Source organism: Exophiala viscosa, assembly GCF_022695815.1.
Source record: "Exophiala viscosa unplaced genomic scaffold EDD37scaffold_7, whole genome shotgun sequence".
In the NCBI taxonomy this organism is placed as follows: Eukaryota; Fungi; Ascomycota; class Eurotiomycetes; order Chaetothyriales; family Herpotrichiellaceae; genus Exophiala; species Exophiala viscosa.
Window position 1 is genome coordinate 499,289 of NW_026944359.1, and position 19,897 is coordinate 519,185.

A 19,897-nucleotide genomic window follows, 5' to 3' on the forward strand; every position below is an offset into this window, starting at 1 on the left:
ACTCAAGCCCTTCAATTCGTTGCGTGCTAAAGCCAAAACGAGCGTGATCTTTGCTAGGACTTTGGCGGGCACATGCCGCCGTCGCTAGCTATGCATGATAGAGATTAGACTCGTTGGTCTGCTATCAAATACCATGTAGCTCTAACAGCACAGTCGATTGGCAACCATTCGTTGAAGATAAGGCTTCTCGCGTGTAGCCATGTCTATTGATGATCTCGTTGGTCGCCCACGGATTGTCAATGCAAAGGCATCACAACCGCCGTCGACGGTATAATCGCTGTCGCATATTCCAGACACGGGTCATGGTGGGCAGCATGCTTCAGAATCCTTCCAGTGGCGCGGGAGGTCTGCGGTCGAGGCGCATGTTTGGTCGCAGAGTAATCATCGAAGTTCTTATACGTGCTCGTACCCATGTCATTGCGTGACAGGTCACAAGAATCTCATGCCCAACCATGCTTAGAACCGTGCAAGCACGCAAGCGGCAGTGTGAGTCTTAATAAGGTCTGACGCGCCTATCTCCGGCCGCGTGGCAGACATCCGATCTGTTATCCTCGGTGGCCCCGGACCGATAAGTATATCACCATTTCCGTATACCTCATATTGGTGAAGCACGAAAGAGCAAAGAAGAACATCGACGCATCTGTCAACGATAGTAAAGTGATGGCCGAGATCAAGGTCATAGTCGCCGGAGCAGGCATTGCCGGCCTTGCGACAGCCATTTCTCTGCGGCAATTGAACTCTTCCGGCCACAATTTCAATGTTCATCTTTATGAGAGGGCGCCCGAGTTGAAGGAAATTGGCGCAAGTATCGCATTGAGCCCGAACGGGTTGCGGACCCTTGAGCGATTTGGAATAGAGAATGCACTCGACGACAATATCAGTTATCGGGGTCCAAGTGCCCTGCCGATGATATACCGACACTGGAAGACAAACGAGATCGTTAGTGTCGACCAATTTGCCGATGTCCCTGACCACAGACATCAGACAGCTCGGTTCCACAGAGCCCATTTGCACGATGCACTTCTCCAACATGTTCCTCGGGAGAGCATCCACCTCAACAAAGAGACCATCTCTGCTGAAGCGGACTCCAATGGTGTCACGTTGTTTTTCAAGGATGGCACAAGCGTCAATGGAGACATTTTAATCGGTGCGGATGGCCTTCGATCCAAAGTCCGAACAACCTTCAATCCGGATCACAAGTTACATTGGACTGGTCGGACATTGTTCCGTTCCACGTTTGACTACTCATTGGTCAAAGACATACCAGACCTGCCACCAGATTCGACTCATTGGTGGGGACCCAAGACCACCTTTTTCGCGTCAAGACTTGGTCGCAACATGTACACGACGGTTGGTAGCTTCGACCCCAGAGACTACTCCAAAGAGGACCCTGAAAGTGTGCGCTGGGATCAAGTGGCAGATGTTTCGCCATTCAAAGATCTTTACAAGGAGGACTGGAACCCGGTGGTCAAGGCCTTGGCAGAGGCCACTCCCTATGTGCGATTGTATCCCAACTTTGCTGGCGAGCCGCTGGCGTCTTGGGTGTTTGGGTCGCGAGTGACTTTGATCGGTGATGCAGCTCACACGCACGGCGGGAGTCACGCTGCCGGAGGGTCCCTGGCGCTCGACGATGCCTGGGCGCTATACTTGTCGTTCAAACAGGTCCTGGCCACAGTTGATCCCGGCCAGAAGCCAACCTCCCAGGACATCCATCAAGCGCTAACGCTGTACGACAACACCAGGAGACCGCATACGACGCGACTGATAAATGGTGTCCTCGGTTCTGCAAACGCTGTTAACCCAGTCACGGACGAGGAGCTCAGGCAGAGAATGACAAGTAGGGCGAGTACAATCTGGCTCACAGAACATGATGTGAATGCAGCATTCACAAAGGTCCTTCAAGACGAAGGCCTCATTCCGTCCATATCTGAGAGCGGCACTGGACCTCTCCTCCAACCTAGGATTCAGGGGCAGAGCCGGCTCTAGTGACCGGCCGATTGATGGTTTCGACGAAAGATCCTAGACGTTGAAGACTTCATGGTGTCTTGTACACATCAGCACTGTATGTTCGTGAAGAAGATACCTCTCTCTTAGAGGTTCGAGTGTAAATTGTGCATATATAGCATAGACGGTAGTTTTATGAAGAAGGGACACCCTCAGCTTGCTTCGCAAGCTTGTCGGCTTCTTCGGCCTTCTCTTTGTCTCCTAGCTCCTCACGGCCTTCTTCGAAGACCTTGTCAAAATCGAACTCGCCCCATCTGATATCCGGGTTGAGACCGGCAAACTTCCACACACCATCGACCTTCTTGTACCAGTGGAGGTTGTATGAGTGGGCGTGGCCCTTGACCTTGACGTGCGCACGCGAGGCGTCGGTGTATTTCTGGTGAGGCACACGCAGCTGGTGGTGGCCAATGATTTCGGTGTCGCTGACTTTCTCCCATTTGGAGGCACCGCAAAAGTGTTGTGTCATGAGGAGAGGGTCACCAAGCACCTTGGGATCCGACACCATCTTGACGAACTCGTCGGCAGGCATAGCCTCCCATAGCTTATTCAGAAACGATCGGTAATCGATGCGGAGGGTAGGTGCAATGCATTTTCGCAGACGTTCCCAGTTCTGGTCATGGTGTTAGCAATCTGTGGGCTGTTCCTGAAACATGAAACTCACTTTCGAGTCGTAGCTTTCAGCCCACTCGAAGTAGGCAGTGAGACACCCTTGATAGTCTGGCGGCGTAGGTCAGCTTCGCCGTTCTTTTGACTGTGGACAAATGTCGCTGAAAGTGCGTTGGGCGGCCGACTCACCTTCCCACGAGATTAAACTGTCCTTGGACGCCATGATGAATGATACAGATGATTGACTGGCGAAAAGAAGCGGCAGGAAAGAAGTCGCGTGCAAGAGTTATAGTGAGAAAGAAAAGGAGGGGTGTGTTCTCAGGAGAAAGTAAATAAGAGCAGTCCGCATTGAGGGTCTATCTGGTTACACCGCCTCTCGCGTTACCACAAGACTTTTTGCTTCGTCCGAGGCTTTGTCATTTAGTCCGCATCATTAGGCACTGTGGTTTCTCGTTAGGCGTATTTAGTGGTCTCTGACTCGTCCTGTTCACGCCTGTTCCTGCGCAACGATGCAGACTGGCGGACGCTAAAACGGGATGAATGCGCGGGGTGCTGGCGCCAGTCCGGCCCCTAAAATCAAGTGTGGCTTATGATGCCAAATTTGGAAACTCTTGGGGGTTCCTGATGGTGGCGGCGGACCGACACTGATTTCCGTACGATCTCCGGAGAAATCAAAGATCTATATTGAACATGCCGGTATAGCACTGCTGCTGGGGGTGAAAGTAATTTGCTGGAAACTGCGAGCTTGAATGTACATCCAACAATACATTCAGCAGCTCCGGCTGGTAGGTCAGGGCCACAGCTTCACGCATCGCGACAGCACAGGAAGAATAGCCTCCCCGCTCCAGCGGAAAGACACACCTATGACATTGTGTTTGACTACCATTGTAAAATCACATCAGGTGGCACCACCAGCCCACAAGACTTGCCTGGATATCATCTCCCAAGGCCACTGACCCAGCAGTGCCTCAGATGTCAAGCACTGCCTGCTCGCCTTTCGCCCTGTGCTCGTGGCATTGCACAACTCCTGAAGGTCAGTCTGACGACCACCGAACCTTGTTCCATGTTCACCTTCTGCCATCTTCGCCGACATTTTTGTCCTCCTCCAACACCAGCGACTGAGCGCTCCGGCCTCATCCATTTTGGCGCTCACTTCCAACACGATCAGCGGAGTTCCAGGCATAAGGCCAGGGCAAATACTACCATGCCAATTTCGCTGCACCCTCTGCCCAAAGATCCAACCCTAGTCATTTCCCACAGGTTTGCGAAAGTGAATTGAATGGCGCAAATGGACGAGCATCACCGTCCCCTCCACGAAGGGAGTGGCAAGGCAGCTTAGTATCAGTGGGATGTTCGCCATCTTGGGTATTAAAACGCCTTTTGCTGGTATTCAGGACCGAAGGTCCCCACGTTACCAAAGTCGAAAGGTAGGTGGGCTGGGCCCAGCTTATATGCTCCCCTCAGTTGCTTACTCGATCTCATCTCGTTCCATCTGCTCCGAGAGCGAGTGAGCGCGAGATATGAGCAGCATGACTTCACTTGGCAATAATGAGACATGCGTTGCTTTCCCAGTGGTCGATCTTGAAGTTATGCATCAGTACTATTGGCCCTGTGATGTTGCGCCGGGAAGCCGTGGATCCGAAGTACTTCCTGCTTCTGAGGCTTAACCACGCATATGACCGAATCGAAAACGAGATCTCAGCCTTGTACAGTTGGGCCTCATCATGCTAAACGAATAGGTCGAACCACATGGCAGAGTATGACGAGTTTCTTGGGCAACTTTGAAGTCGAATCTTTGGAAGAATGCAAAAGCACTAACTCACACCACGTAGATATTGATGTATACGGTACATAATAGGAAAAACTTTTCCGCATAAACGACAGCCTCCCAAACAGCATTGTTCCAACCACTTCTCTTGCCATAACACTTTTCAAGATGACCCCACCCCACAGAAAGCTCCAACTGCAACAGCATCAAATGCGGCACAATATCCTGGTTATTGCTATCCGCAGCCTACCTCAGCCCCTCGATATATTTCTACCAGCAGCTGGGACCTTGAACGCAAAAGCAAGACCATTGCGCCGACTTTTCTTCAAACCTCCGCATCTCACATGCCCCTTCCTATCGACCGGCAAACGAGCAAGACTCGTCATAACCTTTCGATAATCGCCAAAGAACGGATGTCCTCGCTTGTCAGCCTTGCTGACCTCGACAACACCATGCCCAAGCGTGACACATATTTGCTTGCCAACCTCAATGGCATGAGCATTAGGATCGTTCGACGGCGCAAGCATAACCGAGTAGACATACCCGACAAACGGCACAATTTTGTCAGCCACGTTAATCGGAAATTCCCATTTTTCTCCATACTTGAGCGGATGAAACCAAGTCACAAGTAGCTCTCCGACACGGCAGATTTGTCTACCATTGCGAACCTTTGTCTTCACCACGGCTGCAACCTTTCGTGCGCCAGCTGGGCTCCAAACGAGCATGCCAGGCTCGAGATCTTTGACAGCGATCGCTGTTCCAGCTGCGGTCTTGACAAGACAATCACCGTCGAAGCAAGGTGTGTCGCTGTTGTTAAAGCTCTTCATTGATGCCACTGCAGAGTGCCCAATGGTTCGTGTCCCTGTTTGTTCCCCACTTGGAGCGTAGACCGGTACGACCCGTTCAGGTCGGCTTGGTTTGGGTGGTGGAAGGTCGTTGAAAGTCTCATCGAGTTCATCTCGGTACTTGCTGAACATGGGACTGTCCTTGCCGTACATGAGTGGACCAGGATCCTTGAACGTATTGCACAGTTGTCGCTGATGGGCATGCAGTAGGCTCGGAAGGTAGTGACGACCCCATTTCATCCAGTAATTCTTTCCGCCGGAGCACTCGAGCGCCTTGAAGACCTGACCCGCAGGATCATCGCCTTTCAGGTCTTCGAGGAGTGACCAGATAAAACCGTCCGCACGTTTGGCGTTCTTGGGACCAGCGAGTGCTTCCATCCCGGTGACTATCGAATCGAGTTGGTTTCTTGCCTCGACCAGCTTGTCTTCGCCCTTGATATACATGTGTTCTCCGTTCTGCTTCAGGGGAAAGAGAGAGGACAAGAAGTCACAGAGCTGTGCTCGAGAGATGTGGAGATCAGCATCTGCGAGAGGTATGTTGGTCGATTTTGCAATCTTGGTGCGGCTCCGGGTGCTCTCCGCTGTTCCATCAGGCAGTTGGTAGTCAAGCTTTATCAGGATTTTGGCATCTTTGGGGCTGCCAGGACATCTAATCAAAAATTGTCGGCTTTGGCCGTATTGAAGATTGCCCAAACGCATAACATGTGCATTTGGAAGGATCTCAAAATTGTTGAAGCCAACGGCTCGCGCCACTTTGAGGCCTTCCACATTTAGTCTGGCCGACGTCGCATACGTGGTGAAGAGGTTCGCAATCGCATGTACAAACTGTAACATGTTAGCTTTGTCTTCAAGTCGCAGCTACGAGGGCGAGAAGGACTTACCACAGTGCCGATCATTCCAGCATCAGGAATGAAGGAATAAATACCATTTCCCACCTCGGCGATTGACTGCATCAATTCTGACCTCATTTGGTAGCCAAATCCAAAAGTATGTATAGTTGGCATGGTCAGGTGCTCAGTATCCGCTTTTGTAACCATTTCTCGCAGCTTGAACACATATCCCTGTGGCGGGCACATGTGGTTGGGCATTCCGTCAGTCAAGACGAACATCCCTTGCACGTTGTAGACTTGTTTGGCCACTTCGAACAACTTGAGCCCGGCCCTGACTCCAGCCCAGAGGTTAGTATAGGACTCGGGCCGAAGGCTTTGGATCCGTTTCCAGGTGGCTAACTTTGCGAGCTTCGTCATTGAGGTGAGCTCTTGGACGATCTATATGGCTGAATGTGAGTTTTTGTCTGGGTGTATGACGGCAGCTCTTACCTTTGCGTCACTGGAGAAAGTCACAATACCAAGCCTGTCATTATCCGTCAAAGATTCAAGAATGGTCCTTGCAGCATGCTTGGTGAGATCCAGGATGCTGAGTCCGGTTGATTCCCGCTCGTTCTTGTCCGCAACATCGGGTAGTGATGCAGCCTCGTTCATGCTGCCGGAAACATCTATGACAAGCACAGTGTCACAAGAAATTCGTTTGAGACCGTCTTTGGGTACTTTGGGCGGCTGGATCGAGACAAGGAAATGGTCGTCAACGTGTTGGATTGGGTGCATTGCGATGGTCAGCTGCTGATCAGCACCATCATCTTTTCCGCCATCGCTATGTGGACGGTGTGGAAGGTTGTAGGTTCTGTTCACCATGATGAAATTGTCCGTGATGTTGTCGCCTTGAAATGATTCTTTGAAGATCATGTATTTTGAAGAGTGGAAATGCTGAGAGGCCTGCTTCTTAAGCTCTTCTCGTTGTTTGTCCTGCTCGCACAATCAATCCGTGTTTACCAATAGAGCGTACAATCTTGCTCTTTGTTGTCTTGCAAAAGATGTCTGCAAGCCTTGGAGTTGTGTATTTGTTACCCCGTAGATGGGCACGGAGATCAAGAAGCTGTTTGTACTGGGAACTTCTGACAGGCATTGAGGGGAAAGTAAGTGACAATCAGCTTTTAATTTGATGGGACTCCCCCATCAAGAACATCGTTGCATCTTTACTGAAGAGTGAATCTCCACGCTGTTTCTGCTGTTTCTGCCTCGTGAAATCTTACATGGTTTTGTCTCCAGCGCCGCTATACCCAGCGAGCCTGTTGCCACAAAAGGTGGCACTGTCTGACATGGAGTAAATCGACAACATAAGTTCGCAAAGTCCAGCGGGTCCCAAAAAGCGGGTGCCTTGACTGCGAGCCAGTGGGACTGTACCATGAAGCTGGTGACCTGCACATTGTCAAAGGGCTGACGCTATACTATTGCGTGTGAAGGATAATCCGGAAGGGCAAACGATGCCTTCCGGGATTCGAGGAGCTGGACAGGGCCACTTTTCTGGGCTCGCTAGCATGCATCTGAGGACCCATTTCTCCTACTGTTGAGCCGCAATGCGGAATAATATTTTTGGCAAAGGACATACCACCATCTGGAGTGATCTGGTCTCGTCAAAAGCAACAGCAAATTCTCGACGTCGTAGTGAGACGCACGCTAAGCCTACAACGCAAGGTAAGGCAGACGAGGCTGTGGTTAAGAGGACGTGGAGATAAAGGCAATTAGACTTTCTCAGCCTCAAGGGACCTTGCGTGATGGATGTGCGCGGGACTGCTTTGTCTCTTCATGGGGACTTTGGTAGACAAATCTACCAAAGGTCAATGTACCCTTTGCGAGAGTTCACCCCCGGTGTGTGCACCTTTGTGTAGATCGTGGCGGAGTATTAAGCTTCAATCAAGTGTGCCGTCTGGAGACATGGATTCGGGAGGCTCTCAAGGCCAGATGAGCGACGACGCTGAAGGGATCTGTGCTCTCTGCATCCCTTTTGATGGAGTATCAAAGCGCGCGCAAAATGTAGAAATGGAAAGAGCACTGGCTTATTTGAAGGTGCCACGGTGCCGCCCACGTGTGCTTGCGCCTTCGTAGGAGGAAAGTCCTTTGCCGTGTGCAAACGTGGCAAACTTCAAATAATCAAATAGTCAAATAAAGCCAAGCTTTGGTCAAGCTTTAAATCAAGCTCCGGTTACTGTGGCCACAGGCGCCTGGACTTATAAACAGCATCATAGATTGCGCTGTAGAGGCACTGACCAAGGACGTTGCCATCTGCTCATGAGGGCGGGACATGTGAAGAGCGACCTCCGAAAGCTGTCTATTCGAAGTCGGAAGCGAGACACGCGGTATATCGCGCAGCCGCTATTGTTATGGTAAGAGCGACTGACTCCAAGTTGGCATGAGCATCAGGCTCGGTACCCTGGCTTTGACGTAGGACGCCGCAAGGTGCCAACAGACATGGTCTCTACTGGTTGACATGCATTTCCTCGCTATAAGTCTATTAACACATACAGCAAGGGGACGACGAGCCCGAAGAAGAAAGTGGAGGACGCGATACAGGTGGTCACAACAGCCGCTGAGGTCTGAACGACCTGTGGCTCTCCTTTCGTTTCGACTCCATCTACATTGCACCGAGTAGCTGTTCCGCCACTTGTTGCATCGTCCGTGGTGTTATATACCATCTCGATGTACTGGACTGCTATTCGGACTTGAGCACCTACACTCATGTTCCCCGAAAATGACCCTCCGTTACTCCAGAGGTTGAGCATCAGAGCACTGGCTTCAGTCGGAACGCTGTTTGTCGTCTGATACCCCAAGACATCATCAATGTACCAGATGGTTTGGCCCTGCAACCAGTCCACCCGATATTCAGCCCAATCTGTCCAGTTCTTGCCCGTGGCCAAAGACACATTGGAGGTCCCGGCAGGCTCTGTGGTCGAAGGCTGATTGGTGACTTGGAACTGATGATGAGAGCGTTTGGTCAAGATTTCAATGTCTGTCTCCTGTGTATCGGATTTGTAGGTGAAGAAGCCCACCACTGCACCAGCGGCGACAGTGTCGTTGCTATCTTCCAGCACTTTCATACAGATCCGCATGCTTGCGTGCAAGACACTTTCGACGCTTCTCATCTGAGCAACGCTCTGGAAGTCCTTGTTTCGTGACGTGCGGACAGTCAGATATGTGTCGCTGCCATCTGCTGATTCCGCGGCAGAAATGTACGCATTCTGGGCCGAGTATATCATCGGCGGGTTTGAATCTGGATTTCTGACGCCACTAAGGATCTGGAACACGTCCTCGAACGTGCTTGAATTGAAATACGGTGATGTCACCGCCTCTTCACCAGAGTCTTGCTGAGTTGTGATCTCGGCTGGCTCGGAAGCGGTGTAGTTGGAAAGGCTGCGAAAGTCCAGGAACCGATAGTTCTCAAAGGGGGTGGCGCTTTGACCGGAAACCTGATACAGAGAACAGTCAGTCGCCGCTGCCCTGGGCTCTAGGTGCGAGTGGCCATGTTGATGTTGGGACACACAGCTTCCCGTCCAGGACAGAGCTAGTAGGAGACCGGTGACTGTGGTCATTGTGGCGAGATGGCCCTGGGTATAGCTTCCTCGTTCAGAGAGACGATTGAGAGCGAATGAGGTCTGTGGCGCTTACGTCCAGCGCATGTATTCTGGCCTGACACTCAAAAGAATGACAACGACACAAATCAAGCGGTAAGCCTTATGTTCTACCTCGGATCAAGGTAAGCACGGTCCTGCCTCCGTTGGCACGTCGATGGACGTTGGTATCACCAAACATAAGTGAGCGGCTCTCTAATCCCTCTTGGCTGTCGCAGATCACGCGATAGATAATTCTTGGAAGCGAAGATTTGTTGCAATGACAATCAACAACAACCTAACCCGACAACTGGTGGCCGTGTCAGTTGGCTGTCCGTGCCACACCCAACAGCGCACGTCCCTTTGTGGCAGGAACCGGTCATGAACCGGTCTCGGCAGGGTGATACCCTATTGGTTCAAAACTCACTACAGACGAGCAGTGGATGCAGAAATATCTGTGCTCGAGGCCTAGGGCTTAGGGATTCAGAAGTATACCTATACTATCCACAAATTAATTGAACCTAAGACTATAGTTTCGTCCTTCAACTCATTAACCGAAACGAGGAGTCGCATCGCCTACATCCAGGGTCCTTGGACAAATCAACCTTCATACTTTCGGTGCTTTCACAACACTTTGAGAGACGCAATGATGGCTACACTATGCATTGTAGCCTCCCCTAGATCCACCTCCCCCGTCTGATCCCACCCCACAACAAGAAGTGTTTGTCAGGGTTTCGCCCGAATTGGAATTGTATTCTGAGCCGAGACGCACCGACGACTGTACATATAGGGAGGAACTGGGCTTACATAGAGCTGACAGAGACATGGGGCGTTCAAGCATTGATCGATCCTGCTCTTCTAATGGACGTCTAAAGTCTTGTTTTATTCTGGATGACCTCCAAAAATGACGCCAAGCTGCCTGAGCAGCAGCATGAACAACAGGAGCAAGAGCAACATCAGCAGCATAACACTACAGGCGACCGTACACACGCCCAATTCAGATTCCCTTGGGAGGCTTACTCGCCAAGTCCGAGGATAGGATCGTCGACGAAGGAAGGTTACTTCAATGCACCCATACCCACGTTCCAGCAGCCCGCCGCCTTTGACACGACCTCGACGAGTCCTCATGTTCAATGGTCCCCTGGGTTTCAGTTTCCTACCAAACGCGGATCCGATGCCAAAGATTGCGCGACGCAAATCGACGCTTCTGTACAGCGCCATGGTTCCACGGAAGGTCCAACGCCCATCCGGCCATCATACAGTCCGAAACGAAGAAGATCGTCAATCTCTGGCATCCCGATCCCTCCAGATGCGATCCTTCCTGCTGAAGGGAGGCGTCCATTCCCTCAGAGAAGACGTTCGAACTCATTGCCATCGGCTTCCGTCCCATCACTGAACTCGGCGCCGGGAAAACCAGAAGTCCGCAAGGTCATCTTCACGCCCAGTCCTTTCCGTCGTGACACCTTATTTCCAACTGACGCAGGGCCCAAACCGCTAGCCACATTCAAAGGTGAACGACTTGTCGAACATCCCGAGGAAGAATTCGAACACCTTCGACGACCCTCGACCCGTGAGAGTGTACGCAGTCTCGAGAGGTGGCACAACCTGAAGACTAGAGCCTCTCACAAAGCGCGTAGCAGATCATGTCAACTCCTCTTTGAATATTCAGTCTACACTTTTATCGTGTGTTTCATATATCTTGTCGCCATTGGGCGACCGCTATGGAAAGGGGCGGTGTGGTATATGTGGTATGCACGTTTATACTCTCACTTTTATCCTCCCTTGTACTCACCATGTATCCAGGTACGCTCTCAAGTATATCTACACAATCAAAGCAGGTTGCGTGGTTTTCATCGGCGTCGCATTCTTGTAAGTTTCGCCCTGCTGTTCATTGCATGGTGTGGTGAACGAATCTTAACAGAGGTCATAGTTACTCTATGGGCGCATTGATAGTTCACTATGAACCCGACCCAGCACCAGTGTCGCCAGATGAGCTTGCATCACACATCGAAAAAGCCGGCAGCACAGCATTGATCATTCCGTGTTACAAATCCGCGGGCGCCATTGAAGCGACGCTACAGGCCGCTCTGAAGACCTTTCCGCCTCAGAACATTTACGTCGTTGCAAATGGCAATAGTCCTACACCACTGGACGACACCGAGGAGGTTATTCGACCTTACAAAGTCAATCACATATGGGTGCCTATCGGCTCGAAAATCGTGGCCCAATTCGTCGGCACCTATGCTGCATACAAATTCCAGTATGTCCTGATGATTGACGACGACTGCCTGCTTCCGGCCAACTTCCCAATCGTCTCGGACCGCATCCAACCCGGCACCAAGCACGGTCTGGTCAAGTGCGTTGGATATACCATCAAAGCCACCGGTCCAAACGGCTCGAAAGGAAATGCGATTCAACAGCTTCAGGACTTGGAGTACAAGATGGCGGGCATGCAACGTCAGTTTGCTGGAAGTTGGGGCAGTGCCACCTTCGCCCACGGCGCCATTGCTTTATGGGAACGAGATTTCATTCTCAAGTGTTTCCGGCACCATCCTGGCTTCAAGATCTCGGAGGACTGGTACTTTGGTCTGGTCTGCCGAAACCTCGGAGGTCGGGTCGTCATGTGCTCGTCTGTGTTGGTCGAAACAGAAGTCCCATCTGGCCTGTTTGTCGGCTCCGGCTCCAGAGGCGGCTTTGGCGAGATGACCGTGTACAAACAGCGCTTTTACCGCTGGAATTTTCTGTTCTTGTTTCGCCTGTGGCACAATCTCGAGCACATTCTTTTCAAGTGGAATCTTGGAGTTTACGATATCGGCTCCAAGATCTACACCTTCCAAGGGGTGAGTCGATAATGGGCGCTCTTTGTCTTTACCCATGGGCTAAACGTGCGACAGTTCTATGAAACTTTCCTGTATATCACGGGTCCGGTACTATTGCCGATCGCTTTTGCCATCAAGCCCCGATTTATGGGATTGATGACTGGGGTTGTGATGGCCATGTACATTCTTATAGTCAATTACTTTAATGAGGTGAGTTCCGACGTGATGAAAGGAAAAGAGATGCTGACTGGTAATGTACAGGTTACTTTACGCCGGAAAAATGAGATGGTTTCTCGAAAAGTTGTAATGTTATACTATCCACCTTACAAATTTGTGTTGAGGTTGATGAACATCGTTTCAGTGTAAGTCATCGCCGTCAGCAAGACCCTTCTATTCTCGATGAGGCTAAACAGATCGTAATGATAGGTATTATTCGGCGGTCAAATACGCACAATACTTTGCGAAACGACACCCTTCAATCATTGAAGACGCCCAAGCAGTGGAATTGGTGATCGAGTCGAAGAAAAGAGCAAAAAGTGTCGCTCCTCCCATGCCAGACCGTAGACCTTCATTCTTCAGAAGATTGAGTCTGGGTCGAAGGAAGAGTACTGCTGTCGTCCATCACGACGAGGAGAAGATGCCTGCGAGACCGAAGACAGCTCCGGTAGATGGCATGAGTGTCGCGGACCAAGCTGTCCAACCTCAGATGGTTGAGATCGATCGAAGGACGAGTGGTATCGGGCCATTTTCCAGGCGTCCTTCTACGGCTTCCGGGAAACGAATGAGTGTCGCGGATCAAGCTGTCCAACATCCCATGGATGGCCTGAGTCCACGCGCGAGTGTTGATGGAGTAGGGCCATTCTCCAGACGTTCTTCTACGGCTCCTGGAAAACGAATGAGTGTCACGGTTCAAGCTGCTCAACATGTCAGGGATGGCATGAATCCACGCGCGAGTGTCGGCGGTTTAGGGCCATTCATCAGGCGTCCGTCCACGGCTCATGGGAAACGCATGAGTGTCGCGGATCAAGAGGTCCAACAACCGATGGTTGAGATGGATCGACGCACGAGTGGTGTCGGGCCATTCTCCAGGCGTCCCTCAACTGCCCCTAATCGGACTGAAAGCGTCGATGAGAAAGTGCTGTAGTCTTGCTACTGGGACAGATTCATACAAAACAGCCATTGAACGTCATGATGAGTCTGGCTTTGCAGGGGTTGACTGTTCTTCTTCCCTGATAGGCGCAGAATTGTGAAAACATGCTTTGCAAACGACAACCACGTGGAAGATAGGGTTAAGGCTTGTCCTTCTGAGGCTTACCGTTAGCTGACTCTTCTTGTGCTGAAGCGGCTACTCATGAACAAGGTTCGCCTTAGAACGGCGGGCTGATATCATTCTTCGGTATCCGACGGAAAAGCGTGTCTTTGAGCACACATTGGGTTCCAGAAGGTGTGCCGTCTTGCGGACTTCTCAAAGCTTACCTGGTAGCGAAGCGAAGCAACCGGTCTCTCCGTGTCCACTGTACCCTGCGTCAACGTCTCCGTGCCACGTGTGCGGATCCCGGCTGCAGAAAACGTGGAATACTCCATTTGCTGAGAGAGGAAGTCGCAACGTCGGTGAAATACACTTACCATGGCCCTCATCACATGCTGTCCTTTTGTCGCGACAGAGGGTGGCCAATGCCATCTCGCCACATTGGTGACGACTACGTGAAAACCTCCGGAGGCGTCAGTCAAGCTGAAACTGTCTGGCAACTGGTAAGAAATTGCGCACTAGCGCAGTCACTGTCATGCTTGTCAGGTTTGATTTCAACCGGAGTTCAAGACCTCGATTGGTCTAAATGTCCGATCGTGGGTCGTTTTGGCGGCAGATTCTTGCGCCTCGACTCGTCCCTTATCAACGGCTCGCCGAAATGCCACGCGAGAACTATGATTTTGAAGTGCAAGTACTTACAGGCAATGCTCGATTGTGGGACGGTGTTGAGCCAATTTCAACGTTGACATCGATCGTAAAGATGTCATTTTGCATCTGCAAACCCTAAAATTTCCAACTTTTCGCACAAACAAGGCCATGATTCGTGGGGAATGAATGAACTGTCCCTGAGTGCGTGCCGCTGCCACGTTTTCGAAGGCCCTTGCAAGGGAATGCAAGCAGTATTTGATTGGGCTCATCTGAGTTTTGGGTGGACTCAAAGAAACGCCAGTCAGGGCAAGCTGCATTGGCGACACGAGGAGCGAGAAATGTCTTGGTGCTCGTGTTTTTGCGACGTCATTAATGGGGCCGGTTCGCGCATTGTTCCGGGTGTGGTTGAGATCGATGAATCGAGCAGTACTCTGAAAAATGTTGGAACGAAGAGGTTTTATTGATTTCTGAAGTAGCGATCGAGATATTATATTTGATCCGAGTTGAGTTATCTGCCAACAGCTAGTTCTAGTTTGTCATTTCGGCTTCGGGTTCCCCAGGTGGATTCCGTGGATATTGAGACTGAGATGTGAGGGCACACATACGGCAAGGATCATCGTCATCGAGTCGTCGGCAGCCGCGGTTTCGATACGAAGCCTAACGAAGGGCACCACAAAGGGGTCGGGCGCAGCCTAGTGAGGTCCCTAAAAATGCGCCCTAACATCCCTAGCTTCATCATTATCATTATTTGACAATCGAGCAGGGGTGGGCTTGCCAGCAGTAGTGGGTGTATACCATTTCAATCTCATTCCTCTTTTCATACCTAGATGGTCACGGTAGATGAATCATTGTTCTCTTGCAGGCACTTGCTGCAGGGCATCAAGCGGCTCAGAGGCAGTGATCGACCTGAGGACAAAATGGAAACACGAGGCGACCACGAGTATCGAGGGGTCTGATCTGCATGTGAGGGGAGAGGGCACAGGGCCAGCGATCGTATCCGGCTGGATGGGGGCTCAACCAAAAAGAGGCTCTCAGCTGCAGTGGGTGCACGTGGGTTCAATAAAGGTGGTTCCGGGATTGCAGCCAGTCTTCGGATCGGCCTGAGCGAGGGCAGCCCTGAAATCCAAACTGTCACAGGATGGTGAGATATGTGCCTGTGTCCGCATCATCGAGGGGTGACTTGTGGTTCATCTTTCTCAAATTCTGTAAATGTGAGGAATTCGTTAAGCTCGTGCGGTTTTGGTCTGGTTGATCGTGCGGGAACATGGAGACTGCGACTGTGGAAGCCATCGTACCATCGTAGTCAAGGATTTGTCCGGTGGCGTTTGGAAAAGGATCAACCAGAGGGTGATGAGTTGTTTGGTTTTGCAGCCCGAGGAACAAGAGGTTTCCTTCCGCGGACGCCTTGGTGTCCACTGCCCACTGCAAGCTGCTGAATTGAATTCTCGTGGGGGAGTGGACAGTGACCACTGCACAGTAATGACCCAAAAAGTGGACGCTGGAAATGAACCGGGATGGACCGTGGATGGCCACATTGATCCAGCCCAAAAGGCACTCGCTAGAGTTTACTTGGGCCTAGTTAACACCTAAGGGAACATGCCCCCCCCCCAGTGATTCTGACTTGTTCCCCTGCACCTGGCAATCTACCTACCGCTACGCATCCTTTCCCTTTTCCCTCTCCATCTGAGGATGCGCATACAATAGTCTCTTTTACTATTCTACTTGCATCTCAACAGGCGAAAAGTAGCTGCTGCGACGGTCGTTATCTAACCCCCAACCCCATGCTCGGGAATTTAAATCTCATCAAGAAAACGCACAGACTAGAGAACGGGAACTAGTAGACGGACGCAAGTGCAACTTCAACGACCTTTGAGGTGCCATCATCTGCCACTGTCACTTCGCACCTCGATTCTACCACCCGCAAGCGAACCGAACCACTCGATCGGCATCACCTCAACTAGACTGTTGGGTTCAGATTTCCTCCTTCTCTTTTACCTATTCAGTCAATCTATTTCATATCGTCACTCTCTCGAGGACATATCGCCATATCGATACATACAGCGTCTGCGACACTGTCCCTCTCCTTTCCCCTCCACCATAGCTCGCCGACTTCCTCCTCCGCCGGCGCTCGATATTCATCCTATACGAAAAGTACCAGACGTACGTTGTCTAGCAACTAAGATCGCTACCACAACTCACATACTTCCCAGAATTCGTTCGACGCACCTTGCCGTGGACTGATAAGGTTTTCTCGCTGCGTTCTTCCGCCTTTCGTGCGACGACCACCGATTCGCGAAAGTCTACCGGAAGGAACATCGTCGACCTCCTGGGTTCGCGCATCGTCTCGATTCGGCTCCACAAGATTCCTCGGCGCCACGTTTTGAGAGGGATTCTGGATACCTGAAACGAACCATTGGCGCTCTGTAGAACCACAAGACATACCTGGATCCTGCAACGCGAAGTCCTCGTGGTGCAGTACACGGTTGGTTCTTGCACAACAAGAGGTTCAGACGCCAGGAACTATACAAGTACAGCGAATAGCTGTATATCGCTCTGTCCGAAAACGATCCCTTGCGACACCAGCGTTCTTCCAGGTGGAGAAGTAATCAGTTTCTGAGCGAGGTCCCCCAGCAGCGGCATTTGCGCAAGAGCTTGTACAACACCGGGCTGCTGTGTCAGTTCTCCTCGGCCACCTTTTCGCCACGGTACCTCTCACGTATCATCTACGGGAGTACGGGCCAATCAATTTTTGATTCTCAGGCTCGTCGAGCGACGAGTCAGGGACTTTCATATCTCGTTCGAAGACTATATGCGCACTTGCGACAACTCTAGTCGTTTTCTAGGCTACTTACACCGATAAGCAAGCAACAAGTCGATAAACCCTGCAAAAATGGAAACGACAAGCCGCCGGCCCTGGGAGCCGAGTCCTCCACACAGTCTCCCCCAGACCACTCAAACACTGCCCTCAATAGCTTCGTTAACATCGAAGCTACCTATTCAACACCACGACAGGACGCCCGTAGACCTGTCGATACATCCACCACAGAGAGATTCTGGAAGTTGGATGACTCCGGGAATTCGTTAGTTTTGATATTTAGAGTGTTGGGAATCAAGCTAACTTCTCTTCAGGCTCTTCTGCGCACTCCGGCAATTCCATGCCATACTTGAATTCCGCACATTCCCCCACCGTCCCTTCGCCGTATACCCCAGAACATCATCATACTGCTCCTCCAGCACAATACAATGGCGGTGTTCACCAGTCAAACGGCCTTCCACCACCGGCGACCGATCCAAACCAGCACCGAGGCAGTGGTGACTTCCGTGGTGAATTTCGTGGTGACTTTGACGAATCTAGGCGGAGCAGTGTCACAAACAGCATTCATCAGGGCATGAACAACCTCGTCCTTGGCCCAACCTCACCCTACACCACGTCCAATGCCTCTCAAGCATCACTGGTATCCGGGCTTCAAAGAGAAAGGGGCATACAGACAAATGGATACGGTGGAGGCCGGTATTCGACAATGAACGGCCCGATATCCTCTTCCTCCTACAATTCTGTCCGCGGAGGGCGGAGCGGGTTCTCTGCTGGGCGTGTTGCACCTCCAATTTTGGAAAATCCCAAGCAAGAAGTATACAGTGCAGAAGCTCCCACTAGAGGTCAAGCTTATGCATTTCCTGATCCTGACGCTGGTCCAACACCACCACGGCCACAAGGTCGGGCGCCGTCCACATTTTCGCGAAGGAACAGTTTCGCAGAGTCTTTTACCAGTAGTGTTATGACGGTAGAATCGTCCAGATTACCTCCGGGTCAGCAAGGTAAGCAGAGCTCTTACTCTGACGTGCGCCCGTCTAACGCAATAATCTCAGAACTTCCAGAAGCCCATCATCATAGCCTACAGCACAAACAGGTTGACAGTCTACGAGATGATCCTGATTCGCCCAACGGCCAGACACCATACAGTCGGACACCGGAACTACGAGTCACACACAAACTTGCAGAGCGCAAGCGACGTAGTGAAATGAAAGACTGCTTTGAGCAATTGAGAACTCGTTTGCCGACGGCTCAGAACAACAAGTCCAGCAAATGGGAGACATTGTCGCGTGGTAAGTGTTGGCATTTATCTGATTAATATCTTGGGCGCTTGCTGAATGATTTGCTAGCAATCGATTACATCACACAGCTTGAGAACGACAACAAGCAGCGGAGGCATGACTATGAGAACCAACGGATCAAGATCGCCGACCTCGAAGCCAAGATGCATGAAATGAGTCAACAAATGCGAAACATCCAACAATCTCAGGGCTCTTTTCCTCCTCCGCCGAACGTACTGCCACAGAGTCCTTTGGGCTACGGGTCCCAATTCAGCAACCATATTGATGGCTCTAAAGAACCCGCCCGAACACTACCGCCATTGATGAACAACAACTCTATGCAAGGCGTACAATACGCGGAAGACCGCCGGTAGGCCTGGTGCCGAGCTTCTCAGAGTCAGCTTCTACAGGCGTCTGGAAGTTGAAAGTAATTCTTTCTGGGTTGTCTTTTTACTCTGGTCCCGAACAGGTGGTGGGTTTGCGGTTATCTATTCCCACGCCATAGGCCGGGAATGTCAGTAAACAGTGGATTTCTTGCAGGCGGGATGATTTGATGGCATTACGATATCATTGTCCAAAAGGGCGTGTGATCACGAGCAAGGACGGTATTTGGATATGGATTGTTACCTTTGCGAGATGCTTGCGGACACAAAATTCTACAGCGGAAGGCGTGGCTGACTGACGAGATATAATTTTTACTCGTATGTATATTGTAGATGGAAAGAGAGATAATTTATGAGCGACAATGAGAGAGATCCAGATCGAGATCGAAAGACTTGTACGGTTCAGGTGCTGCTGCAATGTTCAGCCTTGTATGAAACATTTGTCTGATGTGAAGACCCGCCAGCCTTGCAATTGGCTGCCATTTTCTTTCAACATCAAACATCTAAGCGCGCGTATTTCCTCTTCTTTCTATCCTTCACCCAGTCACTTTGCGTGTTTCCATTCAAATGATCGATCTTGACGAGACCAGCCTTGGCCGCGCTACTCAAGATAGCTGAGGCTCCTCTTACTGCAATCTATGTTTAGTTATCCGCGCTGTCGCGAGGTTCGAATCTGCCGCCGCCAAAGATCCGACACAAACAAACATGGCCACCTTGTCATGGTTGCGCAGTCGGCCTTGGGTCGAGATCCATTGTCGGACTCTTCAAGAGTATCAGACGGCTCCGCTGGAACATCATCAAAAGTCCAAAAGAATGCGAGACTCCTGCCGCACCCTACAGCCATGTCCATCTAATCTGCACCATAGTTGTTTCCTTCCTATTTATGCCTTTCCTATTGTTACTCTCCCATACACTTATTGAGGCCAGGAAGTTTTGCTGATTCAGTCTCTGTCTTACAACCCAGAGAGACATTGATTCTAGCAGAGTGGAGACTGTCTACTAATCAGAGTCAGGCGGTGTTCCAGAATTCCAACAATGAGCC

General features: G+C 51.0%; 7 protein-coding genes across 7 annotated transcripts; 3 read left to right on the plus strand and 4 right to left on the minus strand.

The window, feature by feature from the left end:
* The first annotated feature begins 543 nt into the window (after positions 1 to 543).
* On the plus strand, positions 544 to 2,096 carry EDD37DRAFT_451978 (salicylate hydroxylase). Its single transcript, XM_062812882.1, has one exon. The coding sequence runs from the start codon at positions 661 to 663 to the stop codon at positions 1,984 to 1,986; it is 1,326 nt and encodes a 441-aa protein (XP_062668883.1). The 5' UTR covers positions 544 to 660; the 3' UTR covers positions 1,987 to 2,096.
* Positions 2,062 to 3,156, minus strand: EDD37DRAFT_452087 (scytalone dehydratase). Its single transcript, XM_062812883.1, has 3 exons — positions 2,800 to 3,156; positions 2,666 to 2,721; positions 2,062 to 2,614 (listed from the first exon to the last, which is right to left on the minus strand). The coding sequence occupies exons 1-3, from the start codon at positions 2,831 to 2,833 to the stop codon at positions 2,138 to 2,140; spliced, it is 567 nt and encodes a 188-aa protein (XP_062668884.1). The 5' UTR covers positions 2,834 to 3,156; the 3' UTR covers positions 2,062 to 2,137.
* A 1,055-nt stretch (positions 3,157 to 4,211) lies between these two features.
* Positions 4,212 to 7,085, minus strand: EDD37DRAFT_451937 (U-box domain-containing protein). The gene is made up of 3 exons (XM_062812881.1): positions 6,543 to 7,085; positions 6,105 to 6,491; positions 4,212 to 6,048 (listed from the first exon to the last, which is right to left on the minus strand). Exons 1-3 carry the CDS (start codon positions 6,963 to 6,965, stop codon positions 4,630 to 4,632), a joined length of 2,229 nt encoding a protein of 742 aa, XP_062668885.1. The 5' UTR covers positions 6,966 to 7,085; the 3' UTR covers positions 4,212 to 4,629.
* A 1,240-nt stretch (positions 7,086 to 8,325) lies between these two features.
* On the minus strand, positions 8,326 to 9,921 carry EDD37DRAFT_633577 (concanavalin A-like lectin/glucanase domain-containing protein). The gene has a single exon (XM_062816792.1). It carries the CDS (start codon positions 9,644 to 9,646, stop codon positions 8,561 to 8,563), a length of 1,086 nt encoding a protein of 361 aa, XP_062668886.1. The 5' UTR covers positions 9,647 to 9,921; the 3' UTR covers positions 8,326 to 8,560.
* Positions 9,922 to 10,555: 634 nt separating this feature from the next.
* EDD37DRAFT_651188 (uncharacterized protein) lies at positions 10,556 to 13,627 on the plus strand (the record flags this gene model as incomplete). Its single annotated transcript, XM_062818327.1, has 6 exons — positions 10,556 to 11,412; positions 11,468 to 11,533; positions 11,595 to 12,504; positions 12,559 to 12,693; positions 12,745 to 12,845; positions 12,910 to 13,627. 6 exons carry the CDS (start codon positions 10,556 to 10,558, stop codon positions 13,625 to 13,627), a joined length of 2,787 nt encoding a protein of 928 aa, XP_062668887.1.
* A 1,916-nt stretch (positions 13,628 to 15,543) lies between these two features.
* On the minus strand, positions 15,544 to 15,972 carry EDD37DRAFT_452411 (uncharacterized protein). The gene has a single exon (XM_062812885.1). It carries the CDS (start codon positions 15,913 to 15,915, stop codon positions 15,604 to 15,606), a length of 312 nt encoding a protein of 103 aa, XP_062668888.1. The 5' UTR covers positions 15,916 to 15,972; the 3' UTR covers positions 15,544 to 15,603.
* A 1,563-nt stretch (positions 15,973 to 17,535) lies between these two features.
* On the plus strand, positions 17,536 to 18,846 carry EDD37DRAFT_610318 (uncharacterized protein; the record flags this gene model as incomplete). The annotated part of the gene is made up of 3 exons (XM_062815201.1): positions 17,536 to 18,196; positions 18,248 to 18,484; positions 18,542 to 18,846. 3 exons carry the CDS (start codon positions 17,536 to 17,538, stop codon positions 18,844 to 18,846), a joined length of 1,203 nt encoding a protein of 400 aa, XP_062668889.1.
* Between the last annotated feature and the right edge of the window lie 1,051 nt (positions 18,847 to 19,897).

Coding starts and splice junctions, on each gene's coding strand:
- EDD37DRAFT_451978 (XM_062812882.1), top strand. CDS start 661: ATGGCCGAGATCAAGGTCATAGTCGCCGGAGCAGGCATTGCCGGCCTT.
- EDD37DRAFT_452087 (XM_062812883.1), bottom strand. CDS start 2,833: ATGGCGTCCAAGGACAGTTTAATCTCGTGGGAAG. Junction 2,722..2,799: donor CAGTTTAATCTCGTGGGAAG/GTGAGTCGGCCG, acceptor CTACGCCGCCAG/ACTATCAAGGGTGTCTCACT. Junction 2,615..2,665: donor CTGAAAGCTACGACTCGAAA/GTGAGTTTCATG, acceptor CACCATGACCAG/AACTGGGAACGTCTGCGAAA.
- EDD37DRAFT_451937 (XM_062812881.1), bottom strand. CDS start 6,965: ATGATCTTCAAAGAATCATTTCAAGGCGACAACATCACGGACAATTTC. Junction 6,492..6,542: donor CTTTCTCCAGTGACGCAAAG/GTAAGAGCTGCC, acceptor TCAGCCATATAG/ATCGTCCAAGAGCTCACCTC. Junction 6,049..6,104: donor CTGGAATGATCGGCACTGTG/GTAAGTCCTTCT, acceptor AACATGTTACAG/TTTGTACATGCGATTGCGAA.
- EDD37DRAFT_633577 (XM_062816792.1), bottom strand. CDS start 9,646: ATGACCACAGTCACCGGTCTCCTACTAGCTCTGTCCTGGACGGGAAGC.
- EDD37DRAFT_452411 (XM_062812885.1), bottom strand. CDS start 15,915: ATGTGGCCATCCACGGTCCATCCCGGTTCATTTCCAGCGTCCACTTTT.